General features: G+C 40.3%; 1 protein-coding gene and 1 long non-coding RNA gene across 3 annotated transcripts; one reads left to right on the top strand and one right to left on the bottom strand.

Annotated features, from left to right (window-relative positions):
• Window positions 1-337: 337 nt before the first annotated feature.
• LOC110002969 (probable E3 ubiquitin-protein ligase HERC4) lies at window positions 338-17,763 on the bottom strand. Of its 2 annotated transcripts, none has more exons than XM_065956850.1 (22): window positions 17,544-17,763; window positions 15,993-16,128; window positions 15,813-15,889; window positions 15,367-15,594; window positions 14,239-14,330; window positions 14,015-14,142; window positions 13,687-13,841; window positions 13,275-13,330; window positions 13,035-13,126; window positions 11,693-11,752; window positions 11,441-11,537; window positions 9,581-9,761; window positions 9,071-9,225; window positions 7,631-7,699; window positions 7,421-7,522; window positions 6,374-6,514; window positions 5,918-6,084; window positions 5,719-5,785; window positions 3,824-3,894; window positions 3,463-3,646; window positions 913-1,015; window positions 338-827 (listed from the first exon to the last, which is right to left on the bottom strand). In XM_065956850.1, exons 1-22 carry the CDS (start codon window positions 17,761-17,763, stop codon window positions 595-597), a joined length of 2,814 nt encoding a protein of 937 aa, XP_065812922.1. In that variant the 3' UTR covers window positions 338-594. The 2 variants fall into 2 exon arrangements, with proteins under 2 accessions (XP_065812922.1, XP_065812923.1); XM_065956851.1 differs by having other exon boundaries at window positions 11,441-11,534.
• On the top strand, window positions 7,175-18,129 carry LOC114921823 (uncharacterized). The gene is made up of 2 exons (XR_010666659.1): window positions 7,175-7,486; window positions 17,657-18,129. It is a non-coding gene; the product is annotated as an uncharacterized lncRNA (long non-coding RNA).
• The last annotated feature ends 766 nt before the right edge of the window (window positions 18,130-18,895 follow it).

Genomic DNA, 18,895 nt, shown 5'->3' with positions numbered 1-18,895 from the left:
TGGATCACGGTATGCAAATTGGTCTGGTTGCTGAAGAAGTGCCAGGTCCCGTCCTGAGTACTGTGAGGTGCCCTTGAGCAAGGCACTGAACCCCCTACAGCTCAGGAGGGCTCCCTGTGAGCAGCTCCCTCTGGCATCTCTGCATTAATGCATGTCCATAGTTTGTGCATGTGTGTATTTCGGGCCTCAATACTCTGGAATTATTAAAAGTAAATTAAATAAGTATTAGCCAGCAAAATATCTGCGCTTGTTTGAAACTCCTATAATACAAACAAAAAGAGTACTACATACTGAGAATGTGTGAAATAATAAAGAGTCAAACATAATAGACCTAAAGCAGAGATGAAGCAGTGACTTTATGTACATCTTATTCTCCAACAACTTAACATGTAAAACCAGAAAGTTTTGAAAGAGATTAAAAATCAAGACAAGAACCAAAAGAAAACATGATAGTGTCAAACCTCTCTAGAGTATTAATTTAACTTAGTGTATCTTTAAATAGTATAAAATAAAGATGTTTCATTTGGCAGGTTTAAGAAATAAAAACAAGAACTGTCAAATATGTGCAATCTTTTAAAATAAGCCTTCATAACTTTATTCCGCAGTGTCTTTTTTCCCGAAGCCCCCTTTGTGACGAATAGCCTGCAGGAGCTTGGTCTGCATCCTCTCCTTGATCGGGTTCGTCCGGTAGAGGGGCAGTAGTAGCAAACTATAGCAGGTGTGCGACTCTGGCCGATGGGTCTCATTGGAATCAGGAAGGACATCGACTCTCATCCTGATGCTCTCCATACCCAGGAAGGGAAGGCGGTCGAAGCCGGTGAGAAACACTTGAAACAAAAATAAGAAGGAGATCGTGTTGATCTTCTTCAATTTGAATTAATGATGATAATCACTGTCACGTGTAACACTTACAAAGGAATTTCTTCTTATCCTCGGCTGTCAGTTTCTCAAACACCTCCCAGAAGGTAACGATGTTTGGATGCTCAGCATGATAGACTCCTTCATAGACTGTGTTCTGTTTGAAAAAATATAAACAAATATAAGTAGAAATGGAATAAAAGGTTCATAAAGGGCCATGGTCCTGAGGTAAGACATGACTTTAAAAAAAGACGAGGAAGTAGCGGACGGAGCCCCAGTGTCCGCTATATGATGAGAATATTTGCCTTTAAATCAATGCTACGTGTAGTTCAACAGAATCACAATGTCAACAAACGAGTGGAGAACAACATACTGATGAACAGACGATGTAATGCATGGAGATCGTTGCTGTCGAGTGCAGACAGTTAATGCACTGGCTCCAGTATCACATCACTTCCCCCTCCCATTGGCTCGAGCTAAATTCTCCTGAGAATATCCTGCTCCATTCTCACATCACCCCTCTCGGACAGAAAACAATACTAGGGGTCTGGCAGGAGAAACTCCGGGTGAAGTCTGAGTGAAGAAATTTCAGGACTTTTCTGCAAGTGTGAAAGCCCATTATGGTTGCTCATGCATGAGCATAAGCATTGCATGGACGTGATCTAGAGCCTTTTAGATGCAACTGTTCCTCAATTTAAACAATCGCGGCAAAGGGTTCATGTTAGTCCGATGCAGAGGTAGAGTGTTTCCTTCTAATTTGGACTGACATAAATATTCAGGCTGTCTGAACTCATTCACTATTTAGTGCACTATAATGGTAAATAGACTTAGACCTGGAGACAACAAACAAATGAGTATTGACAGAGATGAGCGCTGGCACGCTACCTCCCTCACGTGGTCTCCTTGGGCAATGACACACACAATGCACATCACATTGTAAGAGTACATTTAAAAATAGTAGGTACAGGCAGCTGATGTATGAGTTACAGGAATAAGCCACTACATGGTTAAACCCAAGAACAAGGGACACACCACTTTGCAGCAATGACCGAATTCTGATTGAGCATAATCGTACCCTGTATGGTCCAGTCATTGTATCCCACAATGCATTGTGAAAAGTAGTACACAACTGATGGTCACTATCCCAGTAATATACTTTAATGCATTGCGGTTCAAGATTTTGCGAGTGGAAAGTGGTGTTTGACTCGACTGCAAGAAGAGCAACCACCAAGAACACAGAAACATAAACATTTCATATATGGTGGCGTTTACTGAAATCTAGAAGCTGTTTTATTAATAATGAGTAAAAGATTGTCAGTAGAGTCAGTGCAGTGGAACTTTAGTTTGACCTAATGATGATGACAGACACCCACCAGAGTCTATGTCGAGTTTTGGTTTGTCCATATGTCAAATCGTTCATTGATAACTTAATATTCTATATTTATTTATTTCATTTTTTTTACCTGTTTTGTGAAAATAAACTCAGAACGAGATAAGTTATCACTGGAATTCATGTTGTTATTATTGATCTTCGGCCAGAATTATGCAGCACAATTTAGTTGTCGGTGAGTGAGCAAAGTAGTGTATAAAATGTTTTTTTTACTCTGCTGAATGAGTGCACTATAGTCAACTAGATTTTACTCCCTATATAGTGAGTTAGGAACCAACCTCAGAATTGGCTCGACTCGAAGGTCTCCGGGCAAATCTGCGACTATCTAGTATTACGACGTGATTACTTCACATTGGGGTTTGTTCACAGGAGAATGGGAAACTAAATCCACCAAAAAAGCACCATAAAGACTAATTTAAAAAAACCTGTAACATTTAAACATTTACTTTAAAACAAAAAAACTCCAACTTCAACTTTCTGATAATCTGACAACACATCGTTTACTCGTCGTTAAACTGTTGGCAGTAATGTAACACAAAAAGATTAATGGGCTGAGCTAATATGGCTGAACTGGTCATTTCAATATAGTTTAGTCATGTTACTTCTGTCTCTTTGGACATAAGTTTACATAACTACATTCTTTAAAAAAAACATAGAGTGAAATGAGTAAAGATAAATCTAAACAAAATTTCTTTAGACTTTAAAGATCACATATTATACTTCTTTCCAACAGGTTTTAATAAGTCTCAGAGCTCCTCAAAACCTGTATTTGATCATGTCTATGAACCCCTCTATTTCAGCCCTGCTTAGAACAGGCTGTTTCTGTGTCTGTACCTTTAAATGTAAATGAGCTGTGTCTGACCACGCCCCCTCTCTGGAAGGGCTTGGGTGATTCGGGCTTTCTTGTCACATGCCCTATTGTTTACATTGGAAATGTAGTCTCAGAGGACAGAACAAACAATTATCTGTGGGAGTGTCACCCACTTGGGGGAGGGGTTACTGCCCTTTGTGATGTCATGAAGGGAAAATCTCCAAACAGCCTGTTTGAGCACACATTTTCTGAAAAGTGGAGCAGGCAAAAGACAGAGAGGATGGACTTTTCTGATAATTGGGGGGTTTGTAGGCAGACTAGTGACACTGATTAGTGTTAGAAAAACATGGTGAAGTTTATTTTGCATGTTATGGGACCTTTAAAGGGCTGTCTTTAAGCCTACCTGCTTGAACACATCCCAGTCGTAGTTTTCTTGGCCCACCATCACAGCCCGCAGGTCCTTTGGTTGGAAGAAGTCCACCACGTCGTAATCGCACACTTTGAAGAACCCCCTCTTGAACTGTTCAAACACCCTCTCCACTGATTTGTTGAAGGCATAGTTAACAAAGGTGTTTACGAATTCTTTTCTAGTTGGAAAAAGAGCAAATAATTTAAATCACAAAAGCTGCTATGACCAAGTGCTGGAGGTTTTTTTGTTTTCATAACTAGTACAGTTTCTGTTCAAACAAATGATCAGTAAAGTAAAGCATCTCAAAAGGTTGTGTTGTAGACAATCTATAGACAGCAGTTCTGTATAAACATACTTGTTTGATGCTGTGACAGGTTTTTCAGATTCTGTCGGATCAAGCTCAACTTCCTCACCATCCCATGTCACCTGCAAGGAATAAGAGTTACAGTCAGATTGGAGTATTTCAAGTACATTCAGGGAATAGTTGACAGTGGGTGTGTTTACATACACTTGAATATCATGGTTTGGATCAAGTTTTTTAAAGGGATACTTCACCCATTTGCATTAAGCATGGTATCAGTAGTAAACTGGTAGTATTTTTGAATGGTCGTGCATCCCGCCCTTATTTCCCAGAGACTGGAAAGTTCTGTATTGCTGAGTCTGAAAAGTAGCTTCCAGTGACGCAAATATCATCATATTGTGTCACTGGAAGCTGTTGTGGTTAGCGGGGTGAAACTACAACGCTAGTTCCTCATATTTTCGACCACTGAAGCTACAGACCAATCACAGATCAGTGGGAGGGAACTCACTTCCAGAATCAAAACTTAACGTCCGCCATATTGCTTGGAAGGTATGCTAACAGGCTCTATGGAGGAAGCTGATAATGGCGAAAAATTATAAATAGAAATGTGAAACGGCTGCTGCCGACAGGCCGACAGCTTGCGCTGGCCGTCGGGGCCTGCCTTAAGGCGGAGGTGAGGACGAGGAGCTGGGGCGGACTGGGAGTGTCGGTGCTCTCACTGTTTGCCTGTGGACACAGACAGAGAGTCTGTTTTCTGCCAGGAATTTACAAGATCAATTCTGGAAGAAATATCTGAATCAGTTGAGGAAACGGTCTCATGTGTTGAAGTAAATATTTCTGTAAATGTTTTTATTTCTATATTTCTACTGCTATACTGTATATTTTGGAGAAACTGTAACGATTGAATTTCCCTCTAGGATTAATAAAGTATTTCGGATTCTGAAATCGAGGACCTTAGGGGGAGTGGCCTGTGGTGCTGTGCATTCTGGGATTTGGTGTCTTTCATCCACATAAGCCAAAAAGACACTTTCTGCCTTTTCTCAGCCAAGAAGGCATCAACTTCAAAGTGTATTTCACATTTCTACTACATATATGACCCAATGTCAATACAGATTCAACGGGTGACTTATCCTTTTAAGTATCCTGTTTTTGTCTTTAACATAATTTCCTGATTTTCAGAATCCTCATTTTGCTACCTGGAGAGCTCAGAAGGAAAACGGGATACTTGGGCATACACCTTATCCTGGATTCTGACAGTAGCTGACTCCTGCCTCAGCCAAGTGACTTTTCAGCAAGGCAAACATGGCAGTGGCAACTAGAGCGTCTTACTTCTGGAGCAACGAAAAAACTGAGTTTTGTTTTTTGGTATCTGCAACACAATGTTGGACTTAATAGTGCCAAGCCCACAAGGTGGTCTAATCTGTCTCAGATTTCAAAATTGCTGCATTTCATGTTTTAAAAAATAAACATCACAGGCTACTGCACAGTAATCAAAAACTGGTATGCTAGTATTAATCATGTATACAGGGATATGAAGAAGATATCCTTTATTAATCTCACAAGGGGGCATTTCTTTTACACTGTCATTGAGACATGCTGCACACACACATGCACGAATAGGATCCTCTGGACATGCACTAATGGAGAGATGTCAGAGTGGGGGGGGGGCTGCACATGAAAGAGCACTCAAGCAGTTGGGGGTTTGGTGTCTTGCTCAAGGGTTACCTCAGCACAACTTGATCCGCACCGGGATTTGATCCAGTGACCCTCTGGTTCCCAACCCAGTTCCCCACAAACTGAGCTAAAGCCGCTCGAATAACCTGGTTTCTCTGTGTGCATGTAAACACCATATCCTGTATATGATCAAAACTGGGTAAAGTCCAGGTAAAACATTGGGTGATAATATGGAATAAAAACTAACCGTCTGTTCTGTGACATAATAAACCTACATTAAAGGTGATGTATAGGCTTTCCACTTCATCAGGGGTGTAGTCCTCAAGCATGCAACGAAAAGACCTGAAGACACAATAACAAAATAAAATAACTTAAAACTGCATGACACAGCGAAAAGAATATGTAACTGTTCTCTTTACAGTGGTAGGTAAAAACATAAACAATAAAGCTCTGCAGCATGATTTTGAATCTTACTCTCCCATCCCAGGGTCAAACTCCTTCAGGTCATCCAACGAGGGTTGGAAGCAAAGCAGCTTCTTGAAGAGAACCAGGGGGAAAGGCAGGTGGATGATGTTCTTGTTGAAGAGAGCCAGTCCACACAGAACGCCAAAGAGGAAGTAAGTCTTCTCATCCACTTTTGGCTTTTTGATTGAAGACAAGACAAGGATTTTGAATAAATCAAGCAGCTTCCAGGTTTTAAATGAAAACAGGACGTAAACCCTTACAGCATAGTTTCAGAGCGGAGCAAAACTGTTCGATGGGGCGTCAGTCATCAGTTAAAGGTAGAGTTTTACTTGATCATTTTTAATTCTCACTTTCATGTGCAGTAATTTGCAGAATTGTATATTAAAGTCAGAAATACTTTAAATGTACTGGTCAGCTACAAATGGGATCATTCAGTAAAAGCAAAAATGTAACACCTGGTTTTACCTTGGAAGGGAACCAGAGCAGAGTCTTGCTCTCATTGTAATTGAACATTTCAGACTCGGGAGCGATCAGCTCATCGAACACGTGCAGGAAGAGGTCCTTATTGTTGACAAGCATAAACTCACTTTGATCCTTAAACTGCACCTAGGAGGGAACAAACCGTATATTTTAAAAGACCCTAACCAAGTTCATTTTGAACCAACTGAATGACTATCAGGGTTGATAAATAAACCTCCATGAAAGCTGGATGAGATCATTCTTTGGTCTGAAAACATAAATTACACATGTACAGGACAAGAGCAGAAGAGAGAGACATACCGCTTTTTGGGCGTCCAAAGTGGAGACTGAACTAAATTTCCTCAAAGGAGCTTTTAGTAATTATTCACAAAAACCTTTCTAATTTGTATATTTCTAGGAAAGTTACATTCAAACATACATTTCCTAAAGTCTTTAGAACAATTTAGCTTGCAACGTGTTATGGCCTTGAGCGCAACCTCAGCTTTTCCTGTTTTTCCAGATCCCCCTTGTTACTGTCTGTTCCTCCCTGTCTGTTCCTCCCTGTCTGTCTGTCTGTCTGCCTGTCTGTCTGCCTACCTGCCTGCCTGCCTGTCTGTCTGTCTGCCTGTCTGTCTGCCTGTCTGCCTGTCTGTCTGTCTGTCTGCCTGTGTGGCAGGCTCTCCAGTCCTGCCTTCCCGTTACCTTGTCAAGCCTCTCCACCTCCTCCTCCTTACTGCACACCTGCATCCCATCTATAATCAAGCCTGCAGTGTTTAAACCATGGCCTGTCCTCCATTCTTTGACACATTGTCTACTCACCCTGAGGGGTAGCTAGAGTCTGTCCCTTAAATTAACAATTCAAGTTTTTCTTTCTGTTTTTTTTTCTTCTCCTGCCTGAGTGTTTTTGTCCGCCCGCCTGCCACAACCTCTGGATTATCCACCATTACTGCTCTGTTTTTTTTGGACCATAAACCAGCTCCTGTGTTTATTGTGTTGCTCTTGGATCCAGTCCTTCATTTAAATCATAACACAAACTTTTGTTTCATCATTTACCACAAGCCCCCTGCGGAAGGCGCAGTGGCCGGCTGCAGCGAGTTCTTGGAAGGTGTCCTCCACTAGGTGAGTGCGTCTCAATGTGAGCAGGAATTTGCCAGACTAAAATATTTAAACATTAAACAGTTAAAATATGTTTTAAGATAAATGCTGTAGCATTAATGTATACCTGCAGGATAATTGTTAGTCTATCCATAATACATTCTGTACCTTCAAGATGTTGGCACAGCTGTCAAAGACCTCCACCTTCTGAACCAGAGGGAACAAATCTTTGTTTGCCTGTAAAAAAAAAAAAAAAAAAAAAAAAAGACAACCATATCAACAACTGAAGACGCTACAGGGGAGCTCATATTGGGTCGAGGGCCGGATTCACATCACTATAACTCAACACATGGATATATAGGCTGCTGTATTATTATTTTTTAAATCAAAATAAACTACTTGAACAGAGAACTGTATGTTAACAGTAGCAAAACAGGTCAGGCATTAATCATTATGCTATCCTTGCATAATATGAGAAAGATCTATTTCAAATGTGATTTATTTATTTATTTATTTTTTTTTTTTTTTTAAGCATTCACTAAAGATTAATATATAAGAAAACAGGAATCAGATTTAAAACGCAAAATCTGTCATTGCAAACTGCATGTTTGCACAATGAAATAATGAAATGTACCACAATACAGAAGAAAACAACAATATATATGTTTTATATTGAGAGAGAGACTGCAGATGTGTGTCTGTCAGGCCACAGCACAGTTTGCACACGTTAAGATTCATCACAGATAAAATCTTTCACAGAGTGTCTTTGATGCAAACTCAGTCATCTTCAGGTATTTCACTGCCAAGCATTATAAAATGATAAAATGTTTCCAGCCTGTGCGTGATATCGCTTTCGGATAAGAATGAAATGTTCAGTTATAATGACATTTTTACAGTCTGAAGAGAGCTGGTGATACAGGCGCAGCAGGCTACTGCATTTAGAAGTGATATACGCTGAAACTTTCACGTGATCAGCACAACACTTCTGGGTGACCTATAAACGAACCATCTGTAAATCAAATCAGTTATTATTAATTTTACATTACTGTTTTTACAATAACCGGAGATAACATGAGTCGGCAGATGCCAGAGCTCAACGTCAGAGTCCGGAACGTACACCCACTCTGGATGTGAGGAGACGTTACACACGGCGGAGAGGGGTGTTTTTTTTCCGCCCAGTTTGTATCAGCATATTACCCTTTTATGTTGCTATACATAGTTTATTTACAAATCGGTGAAAATATTTATTTTAAGGAAAAAAAAAACATTTCAAAAATGTCTCGTAGGCCAAATGAAACCTGCTGTTGGGCCAGAATCAGCCCCTGGGCCGTATGTTTGACGCCCCCGCGCTACATGGTAAAATGGACTTGAGCTTTTCTAGCTTTTTGCTAACTCAAAGCTCTCAGAGAAAATATATAAAAAGTCAGACATGAAAAAATTGCAAATTCAAAAAGTAATCTCATTGCTTATTTTTTCAGCCCCTTTTCTAATCCAGTGAGGGTAAGAGGTTTAATTCTATGACACCCCTTACTTACTTTATATAGATAATTTATTTTCAGTTGCAGTTGATACCAAATTAAAAAATTGACACTAAAACACAACACTGACTGTGTAGAGCAGCTTGAGGGCACCCAGCAGGACACTGACTCCATGAGGTAACAAAATGAAGATTTTGTGCAAGATTGCGAAGAAGTTCAGGGCGTTTTTAAACACCAAGATGTGCTTCGTAATCATGGTCCGAGTCAGGGAAGACCACCAGCTCTCTGCAAAAACAAAATAACACCGTCACTGTATTTAATAAGAGAACATCAAGTCCAATTTTCACGCTTTTTAAAGTTATTTAGAAGGAAACATCAGTTTTAACAACTCGTGATTTATTATAAGTATGTAGTATATTTTTTTAAAGTGTTGTGTAATAGGATGTGTTAGAAATACTAAGCACATGGAGGGACATATAAACTTTACATCACAGTTAAAATATTCAATCTTTTCTTTTTCATGGCTGTATTTAACATTGAGTTTGTAACTTTCTGTTTTTTTTAAACTCTTGACAGTAAGCTCATGATTCATTACACATCTGAGCAAACCCGTGACAATAAAAGTACAAAACTTATTTACTTAGTGTTTTGCGATTCTTCAAACTCAGATCTGCGATAAGTTGGGCCAAAGGCAGCACGATGTCAAAGACAGCAAGGCCCTCTTGGAGTAGAGGGCATGTCAGCAGAACCATCAAGATCTCCAAAGATTGGATGTCATTTTTTGAAGCCCGAAGTAATTCAACCAGGTTGTTTAGTGTTACCTGAAAAGAAATGAGCATTATTAGATAACCTGACAATGTTTGAACAGCATAGGTGTTTGCAAAGGGATAAACCTGTGGCTACTGCCTTTCTTTAATCTCAGAGCCTTTCAAGTCACGACTGATTATTATTTTTTAAATTATTTATTTATTCATTTTATTGCACTTAAAATGCAAAGCAAAACAAAACAAACAAACAAACAATTGTTATTATATGATTAGTTAATTAACAAAATATACATTTTGAAAGAAATGTGCTGGAGGAGCCAAATAAACCCAGAAGGGCTTGTCGAGTAACACAGAGACATCTTATTAATGTAGTCCAAGCAAAAACAATAAAGCTAACAAGAACACATACTCAATAAGGTGTAAAAGAAAGCAAAACAAGAGACAAATTAAAGAAGAGGGGAAAAAGGAAAATAAGCTCTTATGGCAGAGAATGATTATGATGGCGCATTGGTTAATTGGCCAAGCAGTAAATAAATGGTTTGTTTTTTAAATAAGTTGAGGCTGGTGCTGTTTCTAATACGATTGGGTAAATTGGTTGAACAATGAGGTCCTCTGAATCTGAAAGAGAATCGAGACTGCTGATTATGGGTGCACTCACACTAGGCCAAGTTGCCCGGTACCTGAAGCACGATTGCCCGCCCCCTCCCCATTCCCCCGTTGGACTACACTCAGGGTGCACTCACACTAGGCAATCTGTACCGTGCCTAAGCATGCTTCACCCTAAAGTCCAGATCGTTTGACTAGTGTGAGTGCTCTGATCTGTGCTCAAGCACAGTACAGTTCCTTGGCCCTGGCATGCTTGAAAAAGGTGTGCTTCAGCTCGGTACAGTTCATGCGCGAGCACAATCAACAATGGGTACACAACATGGACAGCTTTCAATATGGAGAATTCTGGAGTGTTCTGGCAAAAATTACTCAAAACAAACAAAATCAATTAAGTATCTGTCATGTTCTCTGTGTTGTTGTCTGATGTGGGGACGCAGACTTGACTGTGCGTCCCTTTTAAAAAAAACAAAAACATTCTGAGTCTGCCTGCCTTGTAAACTAAGCATGCTTCATGATGACGTATGCATGTGTTGTATTCCTACATTATGTACAAGAGGTAACTGTGCTCAGGCCCAGTTAGTCCTGGAGCAGTGTGAGTGCAGGCCAGCAGGGGAATGGGGAGGGGGGGAAATCGTGCTTCAGCGCGGTACGGGACACCTTTGCTAGTGTGACCCTCTCACTGCTCCTACCTCTTGTACATATCATTGTAATACAACACATAAAGTATATGGCTTAATGTGACCATGAAGCGTGCTTAGTTTACAAGACAGGCAGACTGAAAAAAATAAGGTAGCGTGGTTGAGTCTGCATCCTCAGAGGAGAACAACACAGACTGCATTTTGTGGCTAATTTTGAGTCATTTTAGTCAGATACAGCCATAACACTCCTGGATTTCTCGATAATGGAGGCAGGGATCGATTACTTCATGTTCATATTGTGTACCTGTGCTTGTGCTTGTGAACAGTGCTGAAGCACACCTCTTCCAATAGTGCCAAGGACAAGTACTGAGCAGTCACACTAGTCAAACGAACCAGACTTTAGGTGTTAAATTTGCTTTGGCACAGTACAGATTGCCTAGTGTGAGTGAACCCTATGTCTCTCGATGAAAAACAATCTATGTCCTTAACTGTTTGTTTGATCCATGGTACTGCCAGCAGCTGGTCGAAGACTCTGCTGGCTGCCTCAAGGTCCACAGTCAGGGCACCTGCTGTTTTTGGAGACCTACTGAGACAAAGAGCAAAGTATTAAAACAAAGTTAAAATGGTAAGAGTTAACGATATTTAGGTTACATATTTACTAAGTTATAAGTTTTCTTTCTGAACATCAGAACTGATTTGGTACATTACATCACAAACCGCTGCAGCTGATAATCGACTCACTTTGTCTTTGTGAAACTTGCAACAAGACTGGAACTTGTAGAAAACATTGAACATATTTCTCTGTTGAAGAAAGAAAGAGATACCTTAGGTACACACCAGAGTCGTTTTTCATAAATGAATTAGTTACTTTCCAGATTCAATAACGCTGTTACAATGACTGACATTTAAAAGCCCACGTTACTGGTTACTTTATGTCTTCGTTACTTCAGCCGACAACAAGCGGGCGAGGTTACTCTAACGTCAGCACAGTAGCATCCAGAAAGAACGTTGCGCGTAGTGAACAAACACAGGTGATCGTTCAGCCGTGAGTGCTCTGTCTCAGAAAAAGTCTGTGTGCAGGAAGGTTAACTTATCTCAAAAGAACGAAGCACCGAGCTCAACAACACGCTTCTACTAAACTTTCTGTCAGAGAGCCGACACCCGCAGATACCCAGGAGCAGCTCACGTTAGCTCTGCAGACCAAGGAGGAGACACTCCAAACAGACAAGGCTTAAATTAAAACACGGCCTGCATCCCCAGGTGTAGGCTGGATTATAGACTGATAGACAAGTTTGATGTTGACGTCATGCTGTTGTGTCTGTGGCCTTCAGAGATCTAATCGGTGAAATACGTACATATTGAAAATGACTCAAGTGTTATTTGAAATGTGCGAGTTGTCAAAGCAACACTAAAGGGATACTTCACCCATTTGCATTAATCTTTGTATCATTAGAAACCTGGTAGTATTTTTGAATGGTCGTGCATCCCGTCCTCATTTTCCCCTGAGATGAGAAATCTTTGTATTTCTGAGTCTGAAAAGGAGCTTCAAGTGACGCAAAATGACAATTTGTGCGTCACTGGAAGATGTTGCGGTTAGCGGTGTGAACTACAACGCTAGTTCCTCATATTTTCAATCACTAAAGCTACAGACCAATCACAGAACAGTGGGTTGGACCTATAATGCGTCAACTTCAAACTGATATGGATGAAGGGGATTTTGAAGGCTGGTAGTATTGGTGCTCTCACTGTTTGCCTATGGACACAGACACAGAGTCTGTTTTCTGCCAGGAATTTCCAAGATGCTGATTCCTTCTGGAAGAAATCTCTGACTAAGTTGAGGAAACGGCCGTATGTGTTGTAGTAAATATGTCTGTAAATAAAGCCCAAGCTTCAGTGGGAATATTTCTACAACATGTATAACCTATTCATGTTTAAACGGGTGAAGTATCCCTTAAATAATGTATTCATTAATATGAAGACTGACTCAAATAAAGTAACGCTGAATTGACTTTCTCAATGCAGTTTGATAGTAATAACGAGTAACCGGTAGTTGTACAAACAAGATAACATTCTGGATAAAGACCTCTTTGCCTCGGCGTTCTCCGGTATCGCAGACAGCCATTGTTTCAGTTTTGTCTCATCAAGCCTTCCTGTTATCTGTCCTCTGTCCGAGCTCTGAAATACAGACAGATGATATATTCTTACAGCAATCAAATCATCATCAGCTTTGTTTACAAGGAAACGTAAGAGATAAATCATTTTTAACACAAAATGTGCATTATCTGAAAAAAACAACAGATGTTCTGATAGTTGAACATATTACCTGCGTGGGTGACGAGAAAGCAAAGTTTGTGTTCCAACCAGTCGATATTTTCAAGTCTGCAGATTCAGATGAAAGTGAAATAAAGAAAAAGACTATTACAGATTATTAAAGAGACGTTATGTAAATCTGCCAGCCGTCTACGCCTCATACCACAACATGGTAAATTATTTGATACCACTGTTTTTTCACAGATTTTACTCCCAGCTGATGCACATTTCTGGGGAAGTTTGCAAGATTCAAGACCCTCTTTTTATGAAAACTATAATCTAATCATCTTTGGCAGCCACCTCAGAGGAGCAGTAGGAAGTGCTCTGCTTTATTATTGAATTCATCTCTACAATGCTGATAAATTCCATCACTTTCCTCCTATAAAATCACCGCAGAGTGCATTGATCTATAAATACATTCATACCTTCGGGTTTGGCGGCTCCATTGTCACTGGTCCATGGAAGTTGTACTTGAGTGGGCGTCAGACAATCACCTGTTCCTCCAGTCCCAATTTGACCCTTTGCCCCATGACCAAAAGCCCACAGTCGGCCAGAGGAGCCCAACACCAGGGTGTGACGTCTGGACGACAGGAACAGGAAAGGTTATTCAGTAATTAATGGTCAATCTCACATACTTTAATGTCAAATTCAACGTCTTAAGTTAGACATGGCAAACTCTGAAACACCTTTTAATTACAAAGACTCCTTTAAATCAAACGGTTTCAGTGATTCATCCTCCTCATTTCTTTTTACCTGCCACATGAAATCTGTGCGGCAGATCCATCCAGACCGTCAACCAATCTAGGAGCCTTTTCATTGTCAGTGGAGTTGTGACCGAGCTGACCGTTGCTTCCTTCTCCAAAGGTGAAAACTCTACCGTCCTAGAAAAGAAAACCTTACATTGTAGTTATCTTTACAATGTGATAACTTTGAACATGTACAGCATATCTGAGTGAGGCGTGGAGTGAGGTTTGTACCTTTGTTAACACTGCAGAGTGCGCCTCTCCACAGCTGATAAAAGACGCATCCAGAGGCCTGAGGGCAGGAGCCACACAGATGTTGAACTTGCCTGTGATGACGACATTTAACACGAGATGGAAAGAATGTTTGATGTGCCTCTGGTGGAAACATTATTATTCACACGTCACTAAGTCAAAAGATCATTAGAAAAATAACCTAAACAACAGTTTCCCGTCCGGTGTGAAATAGTCAGTTTTCATGTCTATTTTACAGCATTGTATCACGTGTCGTTTCTTAAAAGCCTGACCAGGAACAAGGACTGCAAATTAGCCTCGTTACTTTGTGAAACAGCCGACAACAAGCAGGCGAGGTTACTCTAAGGTCAGCACAGTGGCATCCTGGGAGAAAGAACAGGCTGTAAACAAAAGGCAGGTGATCATTCAGCAGAGAGCTTTAAGTCTCAGAAATACCGACATTTACTTTTCCCTGCTCGAGTTTAACAACAAGAATAAAGCGGTGAAAGTCTGAGAGTCTATGTGCAGGAAGAAAAAACAAGTCTCGCAAGAACGAGCTGCAGACACCAGAGACCCAGGTGCAGCAAAAACTGACTAACCAGGGACAAGGAAGGCAAATTACCCATGGCTAGAACAAGTCCTATACAAATTGCATCGGTCACACTTTAATTAGATGTAGCAAATCCTTCCCGCATGTCATTCCTCTCTCTCTCGCTGCACGATATCTGACTCTATATCCACTGTCCTGTCTCTCAAATAAAGGCATAAAAAGCCCATTTAAAAAAAACATAAAAATAGTTCTGGGTATATTTAAGATCACTCTGAATATAACTGTAACTCAGGAGTGGAGAAAGCTGTGTTATTGTTGACACAGTAATATAATCCTGATACTATTGATCCTTACTAAATGTTCAATGAAACACATACAAAAAACAAACACAACAAACAGCTACTTGTAGAAGAGACCACAGCAGCCAGCTGGTATTAGAGTAAAATCTGTGACTGTCTCTGCCTGTAGGTGGTGCTGACTGACACGTGTAGAAATAGTCTGATCATAGTCAATGTGCTCCACCTTTAGGAATAATCCTAAACAAGTGTGTCTGTAACCAAGTGAAGGAAGATTATTGGTACCCTTCTCATCCACCCTGTCGAGTCCCAGCTGGCCTGACTCGTTGGCCCCACAGCAGTACACCAGGCCGGGCAGTGTGAGGAAGAAGGAGTGGGTCGCTCCGGCTGAAACCTGGGTCACCGCTACACCGGTCAGAGCTCTCACCAAGACGGGTTTGTCCTTCAGTGACATGTCCTTCCCCAGGCCCAGCTGACCATGGCTGTTAAGACCCCATGACAAGACATCTCCTCCTGTGAAGTTGGAAATAGTGGAGGAAATACAAATAACTTCAGATCGTAAGATTAAGATATGGTAACTTATAAAAGCAGATGGAGAAACATGTGAATTGGATTTAACAATTTGACACAAAATCAAGTCAAAGCTATAAAACAAAAGATCACACATTACAAGGTGTTAAACTAGAGCCACCACTATAAAACCACACAAATGTTTATGTTCAATTTCTTACCTTTAGTCAGTGCCAAAGAGTGGACATCTCCACAAGCCACTTGGATCACTGTTACTGGGAATGGTGTGGGTACCCGGCTGCATGTTGATAAGACAGAATAAGTCAAATATAAAATAAAAGGCTTCCTGAGGCTTTTCGGTAAAAGTGTTTATGCATTCGACATATCGACTGAGATCATGCCTTGGTCTCTGCTGATTGGGTAACATGCCAAGCTGTCTGTCTCCCAAGGAGAACACGTGTCCAGATTCACTCAAAGCCAGACAGTGATCCCGACCACAAGCCAAAGACACCACATTACCCAGACCCTCCACACGACCTGAATCAGGATGACAGAGAGAAAAACAAACACAAATGTTTGAAATGTTTTGATGTGTGAACAGCTTTAAAACGATGCTACACTGAGCAGCCCTATTTGTCTTAAACACAAATCTAAATTAGGCATCAAGTGTTTGTACCAAGACGCCAGTTCTGTACCAGTCTTGAAAAAGGAAGCCATTGCAGAAGTGCAAAATCCTGCAGTGTGCGGCGCTTGTGGCTGGTTACAGGAACGCCAGAAGACACATACACACAACTGGCAAAAAATACTTTTTAACAGCAGAAATGATACATTAACATGTTTACAGCCTGGTACAAAAAAAATTAGATCTGATTAGTTATTGTCATCATGGGCACATACTGTACAGGGGTTCGTCAGTCTGTTGTTAGGGTGACTGAAAGTTAGGGTGAGACAGGATTTCCATCATGCAGCTGCTGCAGATGAGCCTCCAGAGCGCCCTGCAGTAACAGATGGCTGACGTCACTCAGACCTCGTCCATTAATATTTAGATTTAGGCTACAGTTTATGGTTTTACCTGTCGTGTGCTTAATGATAGTTGTGTCAAATAACTAGTTCATTTTCCTCACTTTCTGAACAAAATTGACTTTCAGTACTCCTCAACTTTCCCAAAATCAGTCATTATGATACATTTTTATCCATTTAACTTAAATAATTTAAATAACAGTGGGAAATAGAGTTTCACCTTGACCTGCTGTATAAAGATTTGGCTTTGGGGGTTACATTTAAAAAGTCCAATTATCCAATGTAAAAAGAAAAACAATGTAGGCTATAGCACTGTAAAGACAAATTTAGGATTTTATCCACTCATATAAAACATTTTCATGTATCAACCTTAACTTAGAGAATCGCTTTATTGGATTCACCTACTCGCTGCTGAAATGTAAAATAAAAAAACCCGGTTACAAATCAAAGCAAAACATGTATAGAGTGCCTCAATTAAATTTTCCGACTTTCCCACTTGCACTTGAACTCAGCACATGCTGAAGTGCAGTAACTTTCGATACCTCAGATGACGAAGGGGAAACGAAAATGAAACTTGACTCAGTTAATAAACCTATAGGTAAAAGGTTTGCAGTGATGATGTATGACTGTTCATCCATACAACTAATTTAAAGCAACTTATTTCTCATTCGAATTTATTCTCACTAATTATTAAAAAAGCACAACACTTAGAAGTTAGACCAACAACAATTCATTCAAAATACTCTAAAATAAAAAAAAACTTTTGTAAATAAATAAAGTAGACTACGTCTCCGTCATTATGTGTCTAATACTAAACTTGTAGCCGAATAGCCTACTATACCCTACTCCAAAAAAAGAAAATAAATAGTTTTGAATTACTTTTCCTGCTGCATAGCGGTGTTCTGTCTACTAAGAAGTATTTTAAACTTTACCTGGAGTATCGGCATGTTTACGTTTCTTTCGTCCAACTCGTCCCTGGGGTTTGAGACCACATGATAAAACCCATCCATCCTTGGTGAGGAATAAAGTTTGCTTTTCTCCGCAGCAGATGTCGGTGATGCCCCTGGGGACAGACCAGGAAACCGGGCTGAGGGCAGTCTGAGCACCGAACTGTCCACTGGAGCCGTCTCCCCACCAGATCAGCTGCACCATGATAACACCATGGACTGTAAATAATGACGATCACACCTGATGTGTTGATGGCATCTGTTCTGGAACTCCCTTTTAATGTTGCATTCAAGTGCTGCCGGGAAATATCACTATCGCGTCAAGTCTTTCAACTCTTATTGTGCGAGTTTAGGATATTGTTTGGATCTGTGGTGATAGTTAAAATGGTTTTACACGACCACACTTGTTAAATAAATAAAACATACTTGTTCCCAAAGAGCAATACATTCCCAAGCATTTCAAGACTATAGCTATAGGCTGTAGTGGTTCCCAAAGTAGGGGTCGGGACCCCCTGGGGGGCACTTAGACAGGTTGCGAGGTGCCTTCCATAAGTAAATAAAAAAAGTTTGATTTAAAATATGCATATCTTACCCATTATTGTGGAAATACAATTAAAAATACAACTGTACTTGTTAAGTAAGATTTATGCTGAAATGAAAGTGATGTGAAAACAAATCAACAAGCTTTCATGAAACAGGAGTCAGCTAGAGGGCACCAGAGATTAGTAAAGAGACGAGATGTTTAACTTTCAAAGTTACATTTTCAGCTTTGTAATGGACCTGGTGCTCATTATGATTTTTTATTCAGGTTTAACCATTAAAAACAAAATTGTAATCACCAATGATTGCCTCATAGATACTGTTTATCATGCTGATCTACTTTTATGGTGCTGTTTTAAAGGCTTTATATGCAATGCGATCCAGCAGATGTCGCCCTTGGGCACCAGCATGAAACCAAAACAACTCACGCTGCATTGTTGTGTTAGCATGCTAATGCTAGCGATCTTTATGATGCTCGTATCTTCACACTGCATGTAAATTTACCTGAAATGAGCGTGATCTAGAAACACAGTTAAGCAGTGAGTACAGTATGTTATTCTTCTTTTCTCTAGTCCCTCAATTAAACAACTTTTATACACGAGGGGAGGAGTCAGCCGGCTGTCCCGGCGATGTAAACAAACTGAAGATAGGACTCTGAAAACATCACAGACAGTGGGACTCGGGTGTTACACCCATTGTAGACAGTCTTGACTCACAGAGTTATTTTCAGAGGATATACTTGATTTATATTATATTTAAGTGTGAAAAAGCACATATAAAGCCTTTGAGTGGTGTGT

The sequence above is a fragment of the Labrus bergylta genome, chromosome 7 (genome assembly GCF_963930695.1).
Source record: "Labrus bergylta chromosome 7, fLabBer1.1, whole genome shotgun sequence".
Taxonomy (NCBI): Eukaryota; Metazoa; Chordata; class Actinopteri; order Labriformes; family Labridae; genus Labrus; species Labrus bergylta.
The sequence above is the reverse complement of the archived record's forward strand: the minus strand, read 5'-3'. Positions and strand labels throughout refer to the sequence as shown.

Coding starts and splice junctions, on each gene's coding strand:
- LOC110002969 (XM_065956850.1), bottom strand. CDS start 17,763: ATGGTGCAGCTGATCTGGTGGGGAGACGGCTCCAGTGGACAGTTCGGT. Junction 13,331..13,686: donor TGGAGCCGCCAAACCCGAAG/GTATGAATGTAT, acceptor CTGAATCTGCAG/ACTTGAAAATATCGACTGGT. Junction 1,016..3,462: donor ACTGGGATGTGTTCAAGCAG/GTAGGCTTAAAG, acceptor TTTTTCAAACAG/AACACAGTCTATGAAGGAGT.